The 21,423-nt window shown below is 43.1% G+C and overlaps 1 protein-coding gene across 2 annotated transcripts in view; it reads right to left on the bottom strand.

The window, feature by feature from the left end:
* AGAP1 (ArfGAP with GTPase domain, ankyrin repeat and PH domain 1) overlaps positions 1–21,423 on the bottom strand; it is a 320,627-nt gene that overhangs the window by 168,319 nt on the left and 130,885 nt on the right. For both annotated transcript variants that reach the window (XM_080632007.1, XM_080632008.1), the window contains exons 7-8: positions 11,029–11,156; positions 756–911 (exon numbers count right to left, since the gene is read on the bottom strand). In XM_080632007.1, the coding sequence (XP_080488133.1) occupies positions 756–911; positions 11,029–11,156 (284 nt within the window). The remainder of the gene's footprint in view (positions 1–755; positions 912–11,028; positions 11,157–21,423) is intronic.

Raw genomic sequence — 21,423 nt, 5'->3', positions numbered from 1 at the left:
AGAGATTCTGTGTTTGCTATAAAACATATCAAGTGTCAAAAACCTGCATACAAAACCCCAATTACACACGTGATACAATCCCAAGGCATTCAGCAAGACTCTAAACTGAGGAAATCATCACTCAAGGCTTCATTATCATCTCCCAAACTCTTTATGCATAATGAAGGCCTATCATATTGGACCAGTCAAGCTTCTTATTTAGTACATTTTTCTGCCTCTCAATGAAGCAAAAACCAGATGGTTTGGGAACAAAAAATCTCCATCATCTCTCTTAACCCTGGAAAATGAAAGTCAGTTGACACTGCAGAGTACTAAAAATAGCACGGGGCAGTTATTTAGTGCGACAGCATAGTATTCCCATGGTAAACCTGGAGACTTCTCTACAAACACAGGAGACCTGAGTCAACAGTATTATGTAGCCTAAGGGCAGGGCTGGGGAGCAGAGGTCTTTGATTACTGCCAATCCAGTCAACTTAGGTCTGAGAATTAAAGTTGGACAAAGGCTTCAGAACTCAACTGTGGATTCACTTGTTTTACTGCAGTTCCCAATAGGGTAACTTTATTTTATTTAGCTTCTGTTCAAGTCCTCAAACAGAACCACCCCATGGTAATTCTAAGATGCTTTTGAGCCTACAAATCCATCCCAACATTCCTGTCTGGATTAGACCACCTCAGCTCCACAGGGCTGAAGTTCAGGCCACCACCACAGGGCATTATGTATAATATAGCAAGAGTCTCTTCCTTGGCTCACTCACCGTGAAGAGGTTGGACCGGCGCTTGGACTGTTTACGGACAGGAGTTGGTGTGTTGGCAGTGGGAGGAACATCAATCCGTAGCTCCTTCTGGCTGGTGCTTGGAGTTGATGGGACAGAGGAGGAATAATCACTTAAACTCCCTCCTCCATTACTGGTCTGCAAGGATTAAAGTTAGTTTTAAACAGTGATACACTGCTTTCAATAAATAACAATCCCCAGCTGTTTCTTACTTAGTGCTGATATACAAGAACAGCAGCCTAGGCTCCAGAGCACAGCGGGAATGCCCTACTGCCACTTCCACACATTGCTATTCTAAGCCCTTTCAATATTTTCCTTGCCATTATGTTTTGAAAACACAGCTAGTTCTGTTGCTATGGAATGTACAGTTTCCTTCTACACAATATAACCTAGCTGGATAGAAACCCTTTCATTTGGTGTATTAGTCTATGAGTAAGCAAAACATTGGGGAAAGTCTGTAAATTCTGTTTTTCTACTTTAAAATCCCAAATTCTGCTTTAAACCTAAGAAAAAAAAGTATTTAGTGCCATAGAACTGCATAGCTGGACTTGATCCTAATCTGGAGACATCAGTTCACTGAAGGTAATTCAATGTTGTACAATTGCTACTAGAGGGAGGGATAGTTCTGAAGAACTATCAGAGAGTTCTGATAGCTCTGAGATGCTGAAGTCATTGGTACAGAGATCCACAACTCTAACGGAAGACATTTCAGTTCATTCCAAGTAGTCAAAACTGTCAAGTTACATCATAGTCTTGAAAGAAATAAAACACTTAGCCCATAAAGCAATTAACGAACTGAGGTAGCAAGTCACTAATAGCAGGAAGGGAACCAAAAAGTGAAGTACAACAAAGTCACTTTTTTGTTGTATTTAATTATTACTATACTTAACATAAATGAGTACTAAGTCATACTTAACTATGAGTATCTAAATAAAAACATGATTAAAAAGAATGTGGAAGCAGTCTGGAAAGACAAAACAACAGGTTTGGGTTTTTTTTCCCTGTATGGATAGAAGTATCCACACCCTTTGAGGATATAGAGGTAGTGAGAGGACAAGGGATGATGGGTTCAAACTGAAACAGGAGAAGCTCAGGTTGGAGATAAGGAAGAAGTTCTTCCCTGTGAGGGTGCTGAGGCGCTGGCACAGGGTGCCCAGAGAAGCTATGGCTGCCCCATCCCTGGCAGTGTTCAAGGCCAGGTTGGACACAGGGGCTTGGAGCAACCTGCTCTAGTGGAAGGTGTCCCTGCCTGTGGCAGGGGATTGGAACTGGATGAGCTTTAAGGTCCCTTCAACCCAAACCCGTCTGGGGTTCTGTGATTGTCAGATATAATGCACATGTTGATGGGAGACTGGTGCAGGGCAAAGGAGGACTATTCTGCACGCTGTTGGTGAAAAGCTCACCGGAAGAGCAGCAGTGGGTGAAGGTCTGGACAACAACCCCCACATAACTTATGGGGGGGCAGAATAAAGGTCTGTGATGCACACAAAAGAGCGAAAGAACCTTTCTAGAGCAGCCAACTTTCCTAAAAGAAGGTAAGAGGGTATTTCCAGGATGCCTGAGGAGGATGCTCCCATGACACTTAGCCTGTTATTTGGTCTCATCTTAATCGCTGGGGGTAGGAATTCTGCAGATAAAGTGATCAAAAGGAAAAGCACCCCAATGTCTACTCTTCATCATCGCTCCTGCACCACTGACTGGTCCTACACTGCACAAAGCTGCCATACAAGCATGGCATACAAGTATGGACCAGAATCTCAAGCTGCAAACAGTCAAGATGAAACCTCTGAAGGAGAACCAAGAACTGAACCCTTTGTTCAGTTGAAGTATCTTCCAGTGATTTCAAGTCCTCTTCTGATTCTTCCAGCTTTGCCAAACTGCCTTTTTATTAACGTCTAAATCCAAGAAGCAAAGGATAAAAAGAAGAGGTATAAGAGAAAGGCCAATCACTACAGATGGAAATACAGGAACACCACTTCTGGAAGTCACTGTTTCTCTGTAAACGGCAACTTCTTCCTCAGCTCATCTCCATGTGACAAAACAGGGCTGACAATACAGCAAATGAGCTTTCTGATGGAGAAAGTTCATTTCTAGTGTCCTAACAGAGAAGGGCCTGCACAAAGACACACCGAACCTACGGAAGTCAGAGATTCCCTCTCCAAACCAACACATGGAAGACTCTTGCATGAAAAGGATATGACAAAACATGTGCCTGGGAGCCTCAAAGTGATTGCTAGATGCTTGCTGAAGTTCAAACAGCCAAACCACTGGCCGTGTCAGATGAGGAGGGTGGTGTGGAAGCCTTAATAAGGTGGCACACAAAAGAAGGGAGGAAGAGAACATCTGGGAAGTCAACTACTGTATTAGGAAAGGAGACCAGAGACGCTGGTGTCAAGGAATGGCTTTCAGACTAGAACGGGGAGAACTTAATGGCCACTCTGCCACGACTGAACCAAACTGGGGTGGGGAAAACGAGGGAGAAGGAAATCTAAGGAAGGATCCATTAATGGGAAACAGCATGGAGCACACTGAAGATTAAACTATGCAGCTGCAAGGCTCACCCAAGGAGAAGGTGACAATAAGTGATGAAGGTGGTTGAGAAAAGGAAGATCACAACAGGGTTATGCCCCAAAACACTTAGAAGAAGCCTGTTCTACAGGAAGGTGAGGAACAAGGCAAGAAGATTCAGATGGACATTGATGACAGGATGTGAACCACAAGCTGTTGAAAACCAAGAGGGTGCAGCTCTGTTCTGTTTCACTATATTGATCCTGCTGATAACGCATCAAAAGCTTCATTTTTTGAACTAAAATGAACACATTTCTAGCCTAAGTGCCCATTGCCCAGACAGAGCACATAAAGGAATCCCTAAAAAGTTACTTTTTTCATCTTTCATCATCTCAGAGCATCATTTTAGACTTTCTGATGTGAGACACTTGCTTCCGGATTTTTAAGTGATTTATTTTCCAGGAATGAGTAACTCTAAAAGAAAACATATAGAGGTTGGGCATTCTAGTCCCCAAAGCCAAACAGGGGTAGTTATTTCTCTTCACACATATTAACTCCATTGCATTTGCACCTTTTTTGGTTTCAAAATAGGCTGTCTCAAATCACTGCCTGGAAAATAAATACGATCTATTTCAATAAAAGATTTACAAGTGGAAAACTTCAAGGTTTCCACACAATAAAAGCACGGCTTCCAATACCCAACAAGCTCCAACTCCTACTGAGGGTGCCACAAATTAGCAAAGGCATAAAACCCATATGGCTGCTCTGAAACTCCTCCATGGAGAGAATGGGTTTGACAAGGAAGAGCTCAGACATGACTTCCAAGAAACAGCAATATCATATGCAACTAGACAAGATATTCTTGGTAACATCTGAGCTTAATGCACTGCTGAAGGAAACAAAAGGTGGCGAGGGGTCTGTGTCAGGTTGGTTGCTTGCACCAAGTCTCAGGACCTTGCCATGTTAAGATTGTAGAGATCAGGTTCCTGCCATTGGTATGCAAGCACGTAATGAGAAACTCACTGGAGTGAAGGACAGGATTTAGGACACGTGGCAATAACTGTAAGTCACAGAAATTAATGTTTGTCTCAGTTCATAAACATCAAGTCAGTGCATATGAAGAACACTCTTCCTTACAGCACCTGTAACCCAGCATGAATCTAACATAAAACCAGTTGCTGGCTGTAGACATGGTCAAATCTGTGGCAATGAAAGAAACGAAAAAAGCACAGGAATACCCACTGGGACATGACACAGCTTAACATTACCTTCTCAAACAAACCTTTCCATTGAGCTGCTCTCAAGATTTGGCCATACATGAGATGTCAGCATAAAGGGCCATTTCTGAGTCGCTGCTTAACCAAAGCCATGGCACTAAGGACAGAGGTCTATCTGATGACTCTAGGGAAGGAAACTATTGGCCTCAGTACAACCATTTAAACATATACATCCCTGTTTAGCTTTCTAGGGTGACAGATTGTCCCATCCTCAGTAAGGCACCACGCCCATTCTCAAGCTCACTTGGTTTGTGAACATACACAGTACAACCTTGTCCTCCCTTCCTTCTAGAAGATATCGAGCCTGATGGTGGTCAGTGTACTTCAGCACACCCACAGGCCTTTCATTTCAGGAAGATGTTATTACTAGAACACACCTTATGGGCATGGCCAATACTCCAGTTACAGAAAAGTATATAACTTGGGTATCTATACAGGCTTCTAGCTTTGTAGCTGCATAGATTGATGCTAAAACCCCTCAAGGTCATGGCAGCAAGCACAAATTTAGCAGACTGTGCTGATACTAGACAAGAACAACTCAGATGAAGCTATCAACCTGGCATAACTTGACCAAAGAGGTCCATTCAATGCAGCTACCTCAAAGGCAGTAACTGCCAGTGAAAGCGTTAAAGCATTAACCCCCGTGGCAGGGGTTGGAACTGGATGAGCTTTAAGATCCCTTCCAACCCAAACCAGGCTGGGATTCTATGATTCTAACAGCAAGGTGGAGGAAAACAGACAGACCGAAAAGCACCAAGAGAATGTGAAGACAACTTCTGAAGACAAACTAAGCTGGCACATTCAAATCATCTCAATGAAATCACTAAGAACATATAATCAGCCAATGATGCGACAATAGGCTGCAATAACACAGTGGCACAACTGAGTTATAAACTGAAAAACCTAAGAGAAGATCAAGTCTGAGTGTGAAGTTTAAGAGGCCTTAGAAAGAACAAGGAATCAATGGGCTTCACAAAAACTAACCCAGGCACCTTACTGTGGTCCTGTGAAGATGAAGAAGGGAGGAAGAAGTACACCAACAGATGCACTGTGCATTATCATTGGAGTCCTGCAGAATGCACTTCCAGACACACTTGTGTATTGCACATGAATGAAGGGGAATATATATATATATGCATGCTTACTTTAAATAAATGTTAGAGATTACTTAGAAATAGACCTATGAATACAAGAGGTTTGTGGTGTATGTTGCAATGGTGTAATTGTTTGCACTATTAAACAATAATGCTAATATTGTTTTCACTTCTCCTTTAGTCTGCATTTTGCAATTACATGAAAAAGAAGGAAAAGCTGCTTAAGCAGTATAGTCCCTTCTTTATTCAAGTGCCCAAAATATCACACCAGAATATTCCATCTCAAATGACCCCCACTATAAGTAAGATAATTGTACCCTACCATTTAGTGCTTACCCATAATCAGGTCTCACATACAGTAAAATAATGGATGATCAAGCTGACTGCACTTTGCTTTTAATAGTTTAATTTACATATTTAGACTTTCATGGTGTAGTAAAAACTTCATGGAGGCATGGTGCTAGCATAAATAATGCATCTTCAAATACCTGCAGCAGGGAGGAGTGAGCAAGCTGGTGTGCTAGCATAAGTTAGGGAACTGTACATTAAGCTCTGTACCTTTCTCAGGTATAATGCAGATCTCCCAAGACAGTGACACTGCTGACCAGTCCACGTGCATGATGACTTTGCAGGTGACTTTACACAGCAGCACTCACTACTCAGGTAATACCAGTGTGGTGACTAAGATCCCTCTCTGTTGTGATGGAATACATGTGGTATAGGCAGATGTGGAAACATGGTGCTATTTCAATCCCCTCTTACAGCAGAACAAAGAGCTGAGTTCCAGGAAAGACACTAAGTGTGAAAATGCACACAGACTGCAGCTTTCAAGGAATTATAGTCAGTGGTAGACAATCATTTCATTTTCACCTTCAAAACCATAGTCCACCAGTAAGCTCACACTGCTGGGAACTCCCAGCTGGAATCTCCACATCAGAGAATAGCATCCCAGACTGGTTTGGGCTGAAGGGACCTTAAAGCTCCTCCAGTTCCAACCCCCTGCCACGCGCAGGGACACCTTCCACTAGAGCAGCTTGCTCCAAGCCCCTGTGTCCAACCTGGCCTTGAACACTGCCAGGGATGGGGCAGCCACAGCTTCTCTGGGCACCCTGTGCCAGCGCCTCAGCACCCTCACAGGGAAGAGCTTCTGCCTTAGATCTAACCTGAACTTGCCTTGTTTCAGTTTGAACCCATCACCCCTTGTCCTATCACTGTAGTCCCTGATGAAGAGTCCCTCTCTGCATCCTTGTAGCCCCTTTCAGACACTGAAAGCTGCTCTGAGGTCTACACGCAGCTTCTCTTCTCCAGGCTGAACAGCCCCAGTGTTCTCAACCTGTCTTTGCATGGGACCTGCTCTATCATCAATTTGTCTGAGGAGATGCCAAAGTCCTTCACACAAACATCAACTACAGGTGTCATGCCATGGGGTTTGCAGATGTTTTCCTGCAGTGTAAATAGGCACAGTTCCAGGTAACTACTCAACAGGTTCCCCAGGACAGGGTTACTTCACACAGACTTCTGATTCACATTGAGCACAGGTGGAATGTACCAAGGACCAACAAAAGTGCCTGAGCTGCTTTATGGTTTTGGAACAACATGATCTTCACTTCCAGGGTCTGGGTAGAGAAAACAGCATTCTGGAACCGCTGAATATTGGCACTATTCTTATAAATTACTAAGGTGATGCCTTCCTGCTATGTAAGGCAAAAAAGACAAGCAACTCTATAACAGGAATGAGCTTAGGGAAAAGGAATTCCTATGTGGTTTTGTGATGTAAGGGTAACCCATGCTATTCTGAAATAAGGTTTTGTGTGGTCTACAAGTGTATCATGCCTAGAAAGATCAGCAAGGGGCTGGGGGTAGGGGGAATCAAAGGTGGGATAGAGATGGGGAGGACACTAGATACAGAAGGGGCCGGTCTATACTCCCCTGGTGTGCATTTTTTGTGGATGGTCAAAGTAGGAAGACCTATCCCAAAATGCCCTGTGTCCCATAAGAGGCCTTCAATAGACTAAACAACACTGCTCCCTATCAAAACAGCTCAGTCTATCTCTTGAAGGGTTCATTAAAACCAGAACGTGAGCTGTTAACTCAAGTACTTCCCAATGCATCAGACAGATGAATTGTTTCCTAGCAGAATATAAGCAATATTGCACCATCCTTCTTGTTGGCACAGTATACAATAGTTCTGTCCATCATGAATCATGAATAATAACCTTGGATTTGAGAGTAAAATTCTTTGCATGCATTCTGTGCTGCTCTAAAAGCCAACATATGTATATGACATACCTGCAAGGGTTATTGGCTCTGGCTATGAAAAGGTACTAAGTAAAACCCTCACCCTGACTGACATATAGGCATTATAAAGTCAAGAGAAGGAAAACAGAAGCACCACCTACTGCAAACACAAGTGGATTCTGTCACTGGAATAGGAAGCATCTCATTCGGTGAAAGAGGTCTCTGGAAACAGAATACGTGAGCGTTGATGTCTCTGAGAGCATCTTTTGCAAGGGGACGGTACCTGGGTATTCACCACCTTGGGTGATGGGACATGAGCACAGATACGCCTCCAAACACACAAACAAGTCTTTCACCATCTGAAAACTGGGAACTACTGGGTGGAGAAGCCCTTCTTGGTATTAAGCCTTAGAACGTCCCCCAGGGTATGCAAAGGGCAGTGTGGGGAATGTGACATCTCTTTTCTGTTTCTCTTTTTTGTCTCTAAAACCTAAACTCTTGACTGCAGGGCCCGTCTGAAGAGTTTGCAGGAGTTAGATCATCAGGATGATCCAACAAGAGAAGGAACAATATGTCTCTTTATGTGAAGTGATCTGTGTAATCACTACTTCCAAAGGCCTTCGCTCCTGTGGAGAATGCAAGCTGCAGGGCACAGGAATGATAACATTTTTGATCCACGAAGGAAATCTTCAGTGAAACATCATTACGTCAAAAGAGATGCTCTAAAGGGCAAGACAGCAGCCAGTCTTCCAGCCAAGATCAGAGATGGCAAATCTTCCCCCAGATCACCTGAAACTTGGAATTGCAGTTGCAAAGTGCTTTTAAGTCTAGCATAAGGATTCAGCTTCCTTTCCTTAAATAAGGTCATACTGCCTTCAAGTGCAGCACAAAGGCGGTAAGACATGAAAAAGATTTATGGCCTGTACTTTTAGGCATGACATCAGTCTCAGAAGACAGACAATCTCTGACTGGGATTGCAATTGTCCCGTTAGATAATTACGCCAAGTGGTAAAGGTAGTAAAGAACACGATCTCATTTTTATTGAAACAGATTGTAGGGTTCCTTATCACAAAAGCTGCCTTGCCTTGCTTCTCTCAGATAGTCCTTATCACTGGCAAGAAGTCTGCTTTATAAACTGCTTATCTAGAATTTGGCTTCCAAACTAAACTTGGGTAGGAGACTGGTAAGAAGCTAGATATTTGATGTTCCGCAGCAAGCAAGCTTCATTAACAAGAAGGGTGACCATAACTGCTTTAAGACAAGGCAGAACATAGCAGTTTAGCAGCTGGCTAAGATTGGATTGTACAAAGCATCACTCATTCTCTTTAGACTAAAGACCTGAAAAACTATAGTCATCCTGCTTGTTTTATTTGTGGCCTCAGCCTGCTGACTGAGTAAATCAGGTCATCCTTGGATCCAAGAGCAAGGTCCATACTGGGAATGGTGCCATTTGTTCTCCAGATTTCTGTGACAGCACATTTCCTCTTTCACAACTGAAGAGGATGGGTCTCAGATAGCCCCTACCTGCAGCGTAATTCCTCTCAGTCTGAAAGTGTGAACACACACAACTGACTGGAGGAAGCTGTTTGGAAGAAAAACATTCCACACAGAGGGTTAGTTCCAAGTGCCTGCGGCAATGAACTGCTCAGATACAGTGGCTGAGGAAACTTGGTCAGTATCAGATACGACAAGAAAGGGGAGAACATCTTCCATTTGAAGAACTTGTACTTCCCCAGAAGATGATGGAGTTCTTCAGAAGAGTCACGCACCTCAGAAACAGGGGAGCTGAACTTCAGCATTTCCTTTTGGTGTGATCAGCAGAAGTGAGAGTCAGTCTGAGGGACCCACACTCAGCTCAAGGCAGAACACCTCACAGCAAAGAACTAAGACCAAACTGGCATTTGCATCTTTAGAGTTAACCCAGAGGTTGGAGTTTCCACCAGGGCACAGAAGGACACCAGTCACCACAACCACATGAAAACCACCCTCATCTTGTGGTATAAATCTGAACAGAGTGCTTTCAGAAGAGAGTAAGATGTCAAATTAAAGGGTGGGGGGGAAGACAAGAAAACCTTTTCCCCCAGGTAGAACACTTCTTCATTATACATTCTCAGTGTGGGAAAAAGGTCCGCAGATAAAAGCAAACCTCACACGGGTGGCTCAAGACTGCAACATAACCTTGTAAGACATATTGGCGTATTCTTGGGTTCAGACTGACAAACATGCCAGGAGAGCTGGTGGGCATGACACATTTTAGGCTGCTCTAGTGGCAATGAGGAATCCAGGCCACAGCCCGTAAGGCTCACAGTGATGGCCCTACACAGCCATCTGCAGAATGAGAGAGCACAGCAGGAACACAATCTGCCCGGCTGCAAAGGTCTTGGAGCTGAATGACAGAGCTTATACACATCCCAACTGTGAGCACACACAGAGATTAGCACTTGACACTGGGAAATAAAGACAGTGAGGAAGGGTACCACAAGGGAAATACAGAGGGTGTATTAATGTATGTGAGTAACAATTCTGCGAGTTAGAAAAGTGCCATATTAACCTTATGTCTCCAAAAATACCATCAAGGCCACCAAACTTTCCTGTTACACATTAAGGCAGCATTTTGTTTTCACGCATAGTATCTACAAGATACATATTGCTATGTCATTAAAGGGGAATCATTTCAATTGAGCATGACAAGAGACAGGCAATTACAACTGCGCACAGTGCTCACAAATGTGCAGTTCTAGCACGCTAACCACTGAGATACATCAGCTATTAGCACTCAGCACATAACTGAATGAGAAAAAGAACCAAAACCATAGTGAGGTAATTGTAAAACCCAGCACAGCAAATCCTACTATAGCAACAATTGGTCTACTCAGAGCAGCAGGCTGCTGGGCATAAATCACTGCATATGATCAAAGATGGCTTTAAAGCCAAACTATTTTACTGCAGCAGTTTCCCGAAACAAAGTTAAGCCAATTAAACAAAACCTAATATTGCTTCAGACTACACATCACTGATACCCCTTCCAAAATATGCCAGCTTCTTATCAAGCAGCAGAAAGTGCCCTGGCATTAATACATGAGATGAAAAGCGATCTCTCAGTTACTTTGTCAAGCAAGTGTTCATTATAGTCTGTACCTGGCTGATATGTACAGCAGAAACCTGGGCAGAACACACGGACGAGTGGCTTGGAGAGTTTGGCAGAGATTTGCAGGGTCCAATGGAGAGCTGCTGTTTCTTCCTTGTTGCAACGATCTTCTGAGCAACTGAAGAAAAACAGAGCACACAAGCAGGTAAGCTATAGTATACACTGGAAAATGTGGTGTGGCATAAGAACACAGAACACACAATACACAAAACAGGGTCTTCCATTGCCAAAGCCTGCTCCAAGGCATCTGGGAGAACTTACAGCAGCTTCAGTGCCTAAAGGGGCTACAAGAAACCTGGAGAGGGGCTTGGGACAAGGGCCTGTAGGGACAGGCCAAGGGGAATGGCTTTAACCTGCCAGAGGGGAGACTGAGATGAGCTCTTAGGCAGAAGCTCTTCCCTGTGAGGGTGCTGAGGCGCTGGCACAGGGTGCCCAGAGAAGCTGTGGCTGCCCCATCCCTGGCAGTGTTCAAGGCCAGGTTGGACACAGGGGCGTGGAGCAACCTGCTCCAGTGGAAGGTGTCCTGGCCTGTGGCAGGGATTGGGACTGGAGGAGCTTTAAGGTCCCTTCAAACTGAACAAGGCTGGGATCCTATGATACATCCAGTTAAGATGACAGATGCCGATTTTCCACAATATGTTCCATGTGAGACTCCAGCTCTGTTCTCCACATGGATGAAATTGTTCCACAACTCTCACTCCACCAGGTGAGCACCAGAGGACCGGTAACATCCCAGCAGTAGGGGAAGAGGCAGGAGTTACAAAAAGCAATGCTAGGAATGCTATAACAAGTCCACTACGTGCTTTAGCACCACACTGACAAAGCTTATGGTAGCATGCATTTTTCATTCTTCTTTGGGATGCCCTCCTTGCAGATAGAACATAAAGATGAACAACAACCAAGCTCAAGTGTGTCTCACTGCCATTTACTAGTACAATCCTGGAGGGTGTCCTGCATCACAGGAGGAAATCTGTCCATTAGGAAAGCTTCACTCCTGGTCCAAGCTGGTTTAGTTTACAAGGAGAGTACTCTGCTGCTGCTGAGGAATAAGGTGAACTTTCCTTCATTACTGGCTACTGCATCAGGACAACCAGTTTTGGAAACCACAAGCTGAAAGCATTCAAGGTCCCTTCCAACCCAAACCATTCTAGGACACTATGATTCTAGGAAACAAACACTAACTGGAATAATAAAAATGATGAAGGTTTCCTAGTGGTGCCACCCATCCCATCCCATCCCAATTTGTTATGGAAAGAAAGTAAATTCAGCTTCATTGCATGCAGTCATCTCCATGAAGGGAAGCACTTTATGCAACTGGTGCAAAGGAGTCTGCAGTCACTTGAGCCGCCTCCACCAAAGCCAGCCAGGGAGGCAGAACAGCAGCAGTTATTGGCATCTACTTAAAAAGCCACACAGAAGCTGTTTGTAATGCAACTAACAGCATCCAATCTGTCTGGTTCAGAAAATACAGGAAGATATTTATGTAAGCTCCACCATTATTTTCCCCAATACACTGTAACACAGGCAGAGATCTTGGGTAGCAGCAGAAGCACACAATTTCTTCTCAAATGAACACAATTCTAATAAAAAACTGGTCTGTGGGTTATGTTTTTCCTGTAAATGAATGATGGCACAACCATGATTTAGTGAGAACACATCGTATAAAAAATGGCCCCTATATGTGAAGAAGCAGCTTCATTAGTTACATCCCACCTCCAATAGGCCTCTTATCATCCTGAAAGGATGATATCAATTAATTTATCTTCCCTTGGCATATTGATCATAACCTTCATCAGCTAATCATGTTTAAATTACAGAGGAATATCGTGGCACTCCGTCATTTCAGACCCATTGGTTTATTGATCTGGAGCCTGGAAACCATATATTCAACTATTTTAAAAGACATTAGTGGATGCAGAGAGCAAACCGAAGGTGAGCTTTTAACATATGCACATGGATTTGTCTTCATCGTCCATGGTAAAGACCTAAATTAAGACCAAAACTGAATTAAAACCCACACGTGAATGAAACCCACCTTCGCAGCAAAAGCATCCACTCTCTCATGAGAGAGGTAATTAGTCAAGGGAAATATTTACCTTTTTCCTTCCATGTGAATACAGGTGTGTTTGGAGCAGCACATTAACATATATAATGCAGCCTTGTCGAATGAGGAAGGCACAAGGAAAATACAACCTAAGCCAGGCTGAGCTCCCCTACTCAAACACACAAGGGGAATGCTGGCCGAGTACTACAATAGCAGACACTAAGAGGATAAGTACAATTTCAAAGGGAAAAGAAGAGTACAAATTGTTACTCTAGAATTGGGAATGACTCAAGAACTAGGAATTACTGATGTGTGGATTACTCTTACCCAGAAAGCAGCTGGGAATGAAACCTTACACAGAGCAACACAAAGGCTAACTTACCCTGTGCACTGTAAAACAGGTCAAATTGCAGCCTAAGCTCTAATGTTCCCTACTTGAAGTTGTGCTGTGAGTTCTAGAGCAGCCCATTCCCTCTGTTAGAAAAATGATGTGCTCCTCAATGGCAATCCCCTTCTGAGCTGCCAAACCTCCCCAATTCCCCCTCCATTTCAGCAACAAGTCCAACATCCCCCCCCCAAGCACGGTTCCTCCCATGTCTCCCCTCTTCATTAGGAAACCTGATCTCCTTAGAACCATCAAACAGTTTTTGTTTCTTTCATTGCAGTCCTGTAGCTGTCACTCCATAATTAGACTGCATTCAATATTCAAGTGCTCAGGGCTACTTGCCCTTGGATATGATGGGGGTACAAGCTTCACAAGTACCTAAAGGAGGACTCTGACCCTTCAAAGTTTGCAACATACGAAAGATGCGACCGATCATCTGTGGGGCAACCGCTGGCCTGTCAAAAGACCTACTGTGTTATTTCTAAAGCTACCTTGAGAGGAGATGAAACCTAAATCTTGCCCATCAGAAGTCAATAAAAGGGGGTTCAGCACTGTCACAGTTTAACCCTTGCCAGCAACTAACCACCACCCAGCCACTAACCAGCACCCAGCCACTAACCAGCACCCAGCCACTAGCCTCCTCCCCCCTGGTGGGGATGAGGAGAGAATCAGAAGAGTACAAGAGAATTCCTGGTTGAGATAAAGACAGTTTAATGGGTAAAGCAAAAGCTGAAGACAGAAGCAAAGCAAACAAGGTATTCCTTCAGAACTTCCTATGGCCAGGAAGGCGTTCAGCCAGGACAGCAGAGCTCCATCATGCATAACGGAGACTTGGGAAGACAAACACCATCACTCCACATGTCCCCCTTTTCTTATTCCCCCAGCTTTACATGCTGAGCATGAAGCCTTATGGTCCTGGGTATCCCAGCTTGGTTTGGGTTGGAAGGGACCCATCAGTTCCATTCAGTTCCAACCCCTGCCATGGGCAGGGACACCTTCCACTACAGCTGCTTGCTCCAAGCCCCTGTGTCCAACCTGGCCTTGAACACTGCCAGGGATGGAGCAATCACAATCCATTTCCGCATCTTCTGTTCCACAAAGAATATCCTGAAATACCCGAAACTCAGAATGAAAACCCCACAGATCTGCTGGCGCCTTCAGATGAAGGAGTTTGGGAGGAAAAACCCCACAGTTAAATGGTTGTATAGCAAGAGAGAAACACACCATCATGAACACCAGACACAGAGAACAGACCTGCTGCATTCCTTGTTCAGCCCAAACCCATCTCTGTTATTACCTTTCTGTTAAGACTCAAAGTGATCACCCATCAGCTGCTTAACAGTGGTAGGAAAACCCCTTAAACCAACACATTTTGTTTCCAGAGCTACAATCCTCTCCAAGTTCGCGCTGCATTTATGAGCAGCTTTGTTGTGTATACACAAATATACTCAAAAGCACGACTTCGTGCCAGTACCGCCACTGCTGAAAAACACAGAGCAATAAATCCTCCTCTTCAGGAGCGCCTGACGCAAGCTGTGGCCGTACCTAAGCGTCTTCCTGCTGTTAATGAAAGCCAGCTATTGTACTTCATTAACCAACTAAAGGCTACTCAAGAGTCAGAATTGTCAGATTAATACTGAAGTGCCTGTAATTGAAATGTGAGGCCAGAGGAAGCTCCACAATTAAACCAAATGTTAGGCTATAAAGGGAGCCGAGAATGCAGGAAAGCAAAAATATCTCTACCCAGAGCTTTCAGGTTCCATCTCGTCCCTAAGATGATTCAGTACTTCTGAGCTTAATGTAAGCATACATGCTAAGATAGGTTTCTAAACCAGATGAATACTGACTTAGTCAGTGGCAGAGAGCAAAAATAATCAAGATAGTAACAAGCATTTCAACTGTTTTTCAAGATCAATGGCATTCTCTCTACTTTTATATACGCAATTAAGCTATCAAATACTGAGATTTTTATATTAAGCCATCTATCTGCAGTACAAAAAGCCAATCAAAGTTTATTTGCAAAGTCAAGAACTCTTCTGCAAATAAACAGCGAAATGCCAAGAATATTTAGAGTGGATATTTAGCAAATATTTGGTCTTTGGGGAAGACTGATGCTTGTTTCTTATTCATTTCAACTTGATTTCACAAGGCAGGATGACTACAAGTTACATTTTGCTTTAAGGCCTTGTTAATCCCATGTGAAACTCTTGGTGTGCGAGATGAATAAAAGGTCCAAGTTTGGAGAGAAAGCTCTTGACTTGAAAGCCTCTTCTTCCATGCCTGACCTAGCTCACCAAAACAGAATTAACCTTCCCACCCCCTGCCACTTTCATCTCTAATGCTACTTTTTGTTAGTCAAACCACTCATTCCTAAACAGCTCCTGCTAACTTCTCCCCGGATTGCTTATTGGAAGGACCTACCCGTGCTCACAGTCTCTGAGCTGTAAAGCCATGTTCCCACACCCTGGCTCAGCAGATCCACATGCAAAACACCACCATTCCCATTGGTACATGGGGAAAAAATACTTGGATGCTAAGTTTTACCTAACACAGCTCTCCTGTCTCATGACCACTGTGCAGGGCTGACAAGGAGAAGCCTGAATTCACTCCTGGGAGAAACAGCGGGTCACCTCCTCTCCCCAAACCCCAGAGCTGCGCCTCCATAATGAACCGACTCCTCTTTGTGCTCCGTTTCGGAGCTAATCACCATTAGAAATCCTGTTGCCAGAGTAACTGCTCTGACAGAGTTGTCTTTCCTTGGTTCAAAGGCCTGTTCACATGTCAACTTCTTGTGCCATGTGAGGCTGCTTTGGCAGGGGCAGCCGGGTCTCTCAAATCTCATTAGCACAGCTTCATTCAAGTATAAGGACAAGAAAGGCAGAGAACCAAGGGGAAAAGACTCCTTACAAGAAGTTCAAGACACAAGGTAAGGCTGTCTCATCTAGCAACGCACCTCTTGAAACTGAACGCACAAAACTATCTCTGCATCACACAACAGATGCATTTAGGGAAACCTCGTCTAGCCCAGACCTGATCCCTCCTCAGTTTTAACATGGGCCCTGGAAAACATCCAGAGGTATCAAAAGTCTGATCACTGCTCTCTTTCCTGAAAGGCAGTGAATAGAGTTACCACTGTGCCCTTCATGTGGTTGTTTCTTTAAGCAAGGAACACTTGAAATAATAAAGGGAAGACTCCAGGCATACAATACCTGTAACATCTGGCAGTATTTCTCTTCTCAGTTATCACCAGTACAAGGGTATTTAGGAGATGCAAACAGTTGTCTTGAATTACAACCAATTTAAACCCAAATTGGTTTCTCATGAAAACATGTATAAGGACCATTCATCTGCACTGTATGTCCAACACAGTGCCTAAACACTGGCCTCAGTGAAAACCTGCCACTTTGTGCACGAGATGGGAAGGCAAGAATCATGCAGTATGTTTGCTACCACTTACTGACAGGCAGAAAATAGCTTTTGGCTGAAGTCAGAATGCTCATGGCTGACTGAAAAACAACAGAAGGGATAAACACTCATGAATACCTATTATAACTGCTGGGGGAAAGGGGAAAAAAAGCCCAAACCCACAAAGCCCTCCAAAACAACTGGAAGTTTACACAAAGATTAACTTTCGTCTTATGCAACGCTCCCCCATACACAGAAGTCACTTTGAATGACAAACAACATCACGTCTCAAATTCAGAAGTTCAATTCACATCAGCGATTTGTGAAAGGTGAAGAATGAGTGAAATTAAACCCCAATGCTGAAGGGCCAGACTTCTGAAAAGGAAAGCTGGCTTTTTGAAACCCTATGACAAACTTTAACTCTTCCTGCAAACTTGTGTGTTCGAGTAACACTCATGACGGTTACTGATCTGATGCATTTACAGGCTTTCAAGAGATCTCTGCCTACCAAATGCATGGAATAATAACCTTATTGCAACTGGTGCTAAACCAGACGCTTGATAAGATGGTGATTTATAAGGAAGGCTAAGCAATATATGCACTGTACTGCATCATTGACAAGCGCGTGCTCTCACTGTAAAGTCAAAGGCCACAGTGGTATATTTAAGTCTGAGAACATTTACATTTCATCATGAGGCTTACTTGAGAAACTCGATTCTCTGCTTAAATGGTAACAATTGTGAAAAGGGAGTTTTACACAAGGACAAGGTAAACATAACTGGCTTTGAGTTTTAAAATGCAAGGAAGGGAAATAGCTTCAGAAACGTCACAATATTTGTCACCCTCTATTTTCAGACACCAAACATGAGGACAACCAGGAACTCCATCATCCAGCCTGACCCTGCATAGCTTGTGTCCCATCTGGAGCTGACATGCTCATCTCTTGCTTCCTCCCCATCTTTGTTAGAATCCCAGACTGGTTTGGGTTGGAAGGGACCTTAAAGAACATCCACTTCCAACCCCCTGCTGTTATCCAGCCACATCCCTGCACTCAGTGCCTGCACATGCAGCGGGCTGAAGGGTCTCTGCAAGCTGGTTCGAGCAATGCGCAGGTTTATGCTTCATATTCCGTGTTTACCATAAGTAAGCGTTCAATAAAAATCAATTTATTCCACAATTACATACTAGAGGCAAAGCAGTAATAACTGCAAGAGTGAGCACTAACCACAACTGCTTCTGGATGGGAAACATTAACGTAAGCACCCATTATTAAGGCCATTGTGCTTGTTATTTTGAATTCAATCCATTTTTAAGGCAACTTTTATACTTCTCTGTTTCAAGGGCAGCCTGGCATAACGTGCTGTAACACAGAAATGAGTGCTGAACACCTCTAGTACCTGGGCTTGGACGGAGGAACTTCTTGACTCCTTTCTGGCCGGGGGGAAGCCAGTTGGTATTTCATGTGTCCTACATGTCTTGCCAATAGATCTTCCTGTCCTGCTGAAGGGGACATTTCTGCCAAGGGAAATGCCCATTATATGTCAAAAAACCCCTAAGTCTCACCCTCAGAACTCTTTTCTGTTTTAGTTCTTGCCAACAATGAATGCATTCTATGTAACATTATCAGCAGTCAGTTTAACACCGTGTTCTTGTGCGCAAGCACCTCTTATACAAAACTGAGGCAAGCAGATGCATGAAACCAGCACACAATGGAGGCTGTAGTTACATCAGATACCACCTCTAGCAGGAAAATCAGGTGAACAACTTTTTAACCCAGGTCTTTCCAGTGATCTGGGTTTATGCTGCACTCCAACAACCAACTAGCATGAGCACAACATCCTGCCAGAAGCTTCTCAAGCTATTCTTTGCTGTACAAAGTGTGCTGTAAAGCCACATGTCTAGAGATGAGTTGTTCTGCACCGAACACAAACTCACTTAACACTCTTATTAACTAACTTCCATTTCACTTTATAGCATGATCAACAAGGGTAGGAAAAGGAAGTGAGCAAGAGTCAAACTATCTGACCAAAACAATAATAGTTTCTGTAGTTCACAGCACCAAAAGTATTAGGAAGTTTTACAGTACAAAGTGCTTGGTTTACAAACCTTTGCTTCTTAAAACAGTCTGATTATATACATGCATGATACCTGTGGTTTTACTACTTGACTTTGAAGTGCTGGGTAGTCATACAAACCAGAGAGCTTTCACTCCCCTATTGTTCCCTGTACTTCCCAAGCACCTATGCACAGTCTAGAAAGGAAAGCATCTCAACACAGCCTTCTGGTGAAGCAAGGCATTTCACATGGGACATGCCTTTGTCTCAGTGAGAACACGGCAAGCACAGAGATGTTTAAACCACTGTATACATTTTAAGTGCTATCACTCTGTTTCTGCTATGTGAAATTTATTGCCTTTGCAGGCTCATAAAAGTCAACAAATGAAAATAGGTACTTCAAGTAAGACAAACTACAGGAGACATGGTATTAAACAATGCCAAAGCAAACCTGCTCTAGTGAAAGGTGTCCCTGCCCGTGGAAGAGAGTTGGAACTGGATGAGCTTTAAGGTCCCTTCCAACCCAAACCAGTGTGAGATTCTACGATTCAGCTGGCAAGTCAACAGGTAACATGCTATTAAAATAGCTAGCTAAGAACAAAGGCATCTCCACCACGATTTCACGCCATGGAGAGACAAGCAGCTTCCTATGCTATGCAGGTAAAATCATGCAAACAAACTGATCTTTTAAGTATTGATATTGATGTTTGTTGTTACAAGCATGTTTAACATGAAGCAAAATCCTTGACTAGCTGTGAATGACTACGATACCACGATAGAAAAGCCTGCCTTGTCTGATTAACTCATTGTCTTCCTTGTGGTATATGTTTTACTATAAAGCTGTAATGTAGACAAAAGCTTACTTAAGAGTAATCCAGTGAAAGCGTCAAAGTTGCTCCCAAAATAGGAAGACAAATCTTAACACAGGAGCCAATTCTTACCTGAATTCCCTTTATCTCATTATATTAAAACAAATTTGTCTTCATTTATGTCTCTATTACCTTGTAGGGCTGTTAATGTGCTGGATACAAAGCTATTGTGAGATAGCTCCTAATATTTGAGGGATTTAAATTTTGACTATAATAAACAGTTACCTTCAGGGTGGAACAACATCAAGGCTACTCATGTAGTACTCATTAATGGAATGAAAATAATTGCCAACATAACCCACATTACAAAGAAGTCAGTAGTTTTATTACATGATTACACAGGATTCTCAAAAGTATTAAAGTTGCATCTTATTGCTAAAGCATACCATTATCTCACCCTACTAAAACAATTTTACAGCTCCTCAGATGCAGATAGTTTCCAAGAACTATTTGGTTATTTCATAATACAAGCAATTAGGAAATGCATGCACGAACGCACGCATTTTATACTGAAAAATACCTTTTCATGCCCACCACAGTTAATAATTAAGTTCAGCTACAATGGGCTAAGTTCAGTGTTAGTGTGTCTAAAACACTTCAATACAATTCTCCTTAAAATCAACTCAAAAACACACCTTCCTGGTACGTTTGGTTTTTTGTGATGCTTTCACTGAACTACATATTTCAGCTCTGGCTGTTCAGAAACAGCAACTTTTCCTGTCTTACCCGACACAAAAATAGCTAGAAATAAGAATCAGTATTAAGTATCTTGAATCAATGCCACAGGTAAGTATGACTAACACTGTGTATCACTCAATCCCAACTCAGTGACGCAAATCACTGTCTCCCGAGATTAGGTAAGCAAGTATGTCAATAAATCATAGCCTGGTTAGAGTTGGAAGGGACCTTGTGTGACCTATATGGCAGAACAAACAGTTTGCAAAGCAAACCCAACAGTAATACTACAGCAACATCCAAAAGATGCACAAACACTTCATAGCTTCTAATTAAGCAGAAGTTCTAGACGTTCACCACCAACATCAAGGAGTACATCAATGTTCTTGTCCCCTAAAACCTTCCTCAAAACAAACCACCAGGGAGCAAAGTAAGATTAAATAAGCCACCTCAGCTGAGGATTTCCTTGTCCACCACCAAGCCACCAAAATCTACCTCTCGGACACAAACATTTCCACTAGAAAAAGCTTATTGCAACCAAGACTGCTGCTTCACTCACAGGTGGAATAAATCCCGCTCCAAATACACTCTCTACAAATCCAATAGCAATAAAAAGTCATCTACTCTATTACTAAAGGCTAAATTCTGTATTTGTTTTGTTTTCTGTGGCTTTTCTGCACATTCAGCTCTCATAAAAGCAGCTTCCCACCAGAGCAGAAGCATCATAGAGCATTTAACATCAATCTCACAAAACATATAAGCCCCCCTTTACACTTTAATCATTTGCTAACAGTTACAATAAGATTGTATTAAATATTTAAACTGCCCTACTTAATGCAATTTACCTTCAAAGGTCCATTTCCAGAGAATGAATTCGAATGATATAAATGTCGAACACTTGATCAGATTTATTGCGCTGAGGAATATTTCTCTTGATACAGATCTGAGGATTG

Source organism: Psittacula echo (assembly GCF_963264785.1).
Source record: "Psittacula echo genome assembly, chromosome: 20".
Lineage (NCBI taxonomy): Eukaryota > Metazoa > Chordata > Aves > Psittaciformes > Psittacidae > Psittacula > Psittacula echo.
This window is presented reverse-complemented; position numbering and strand designations above follow the sequence as displayed.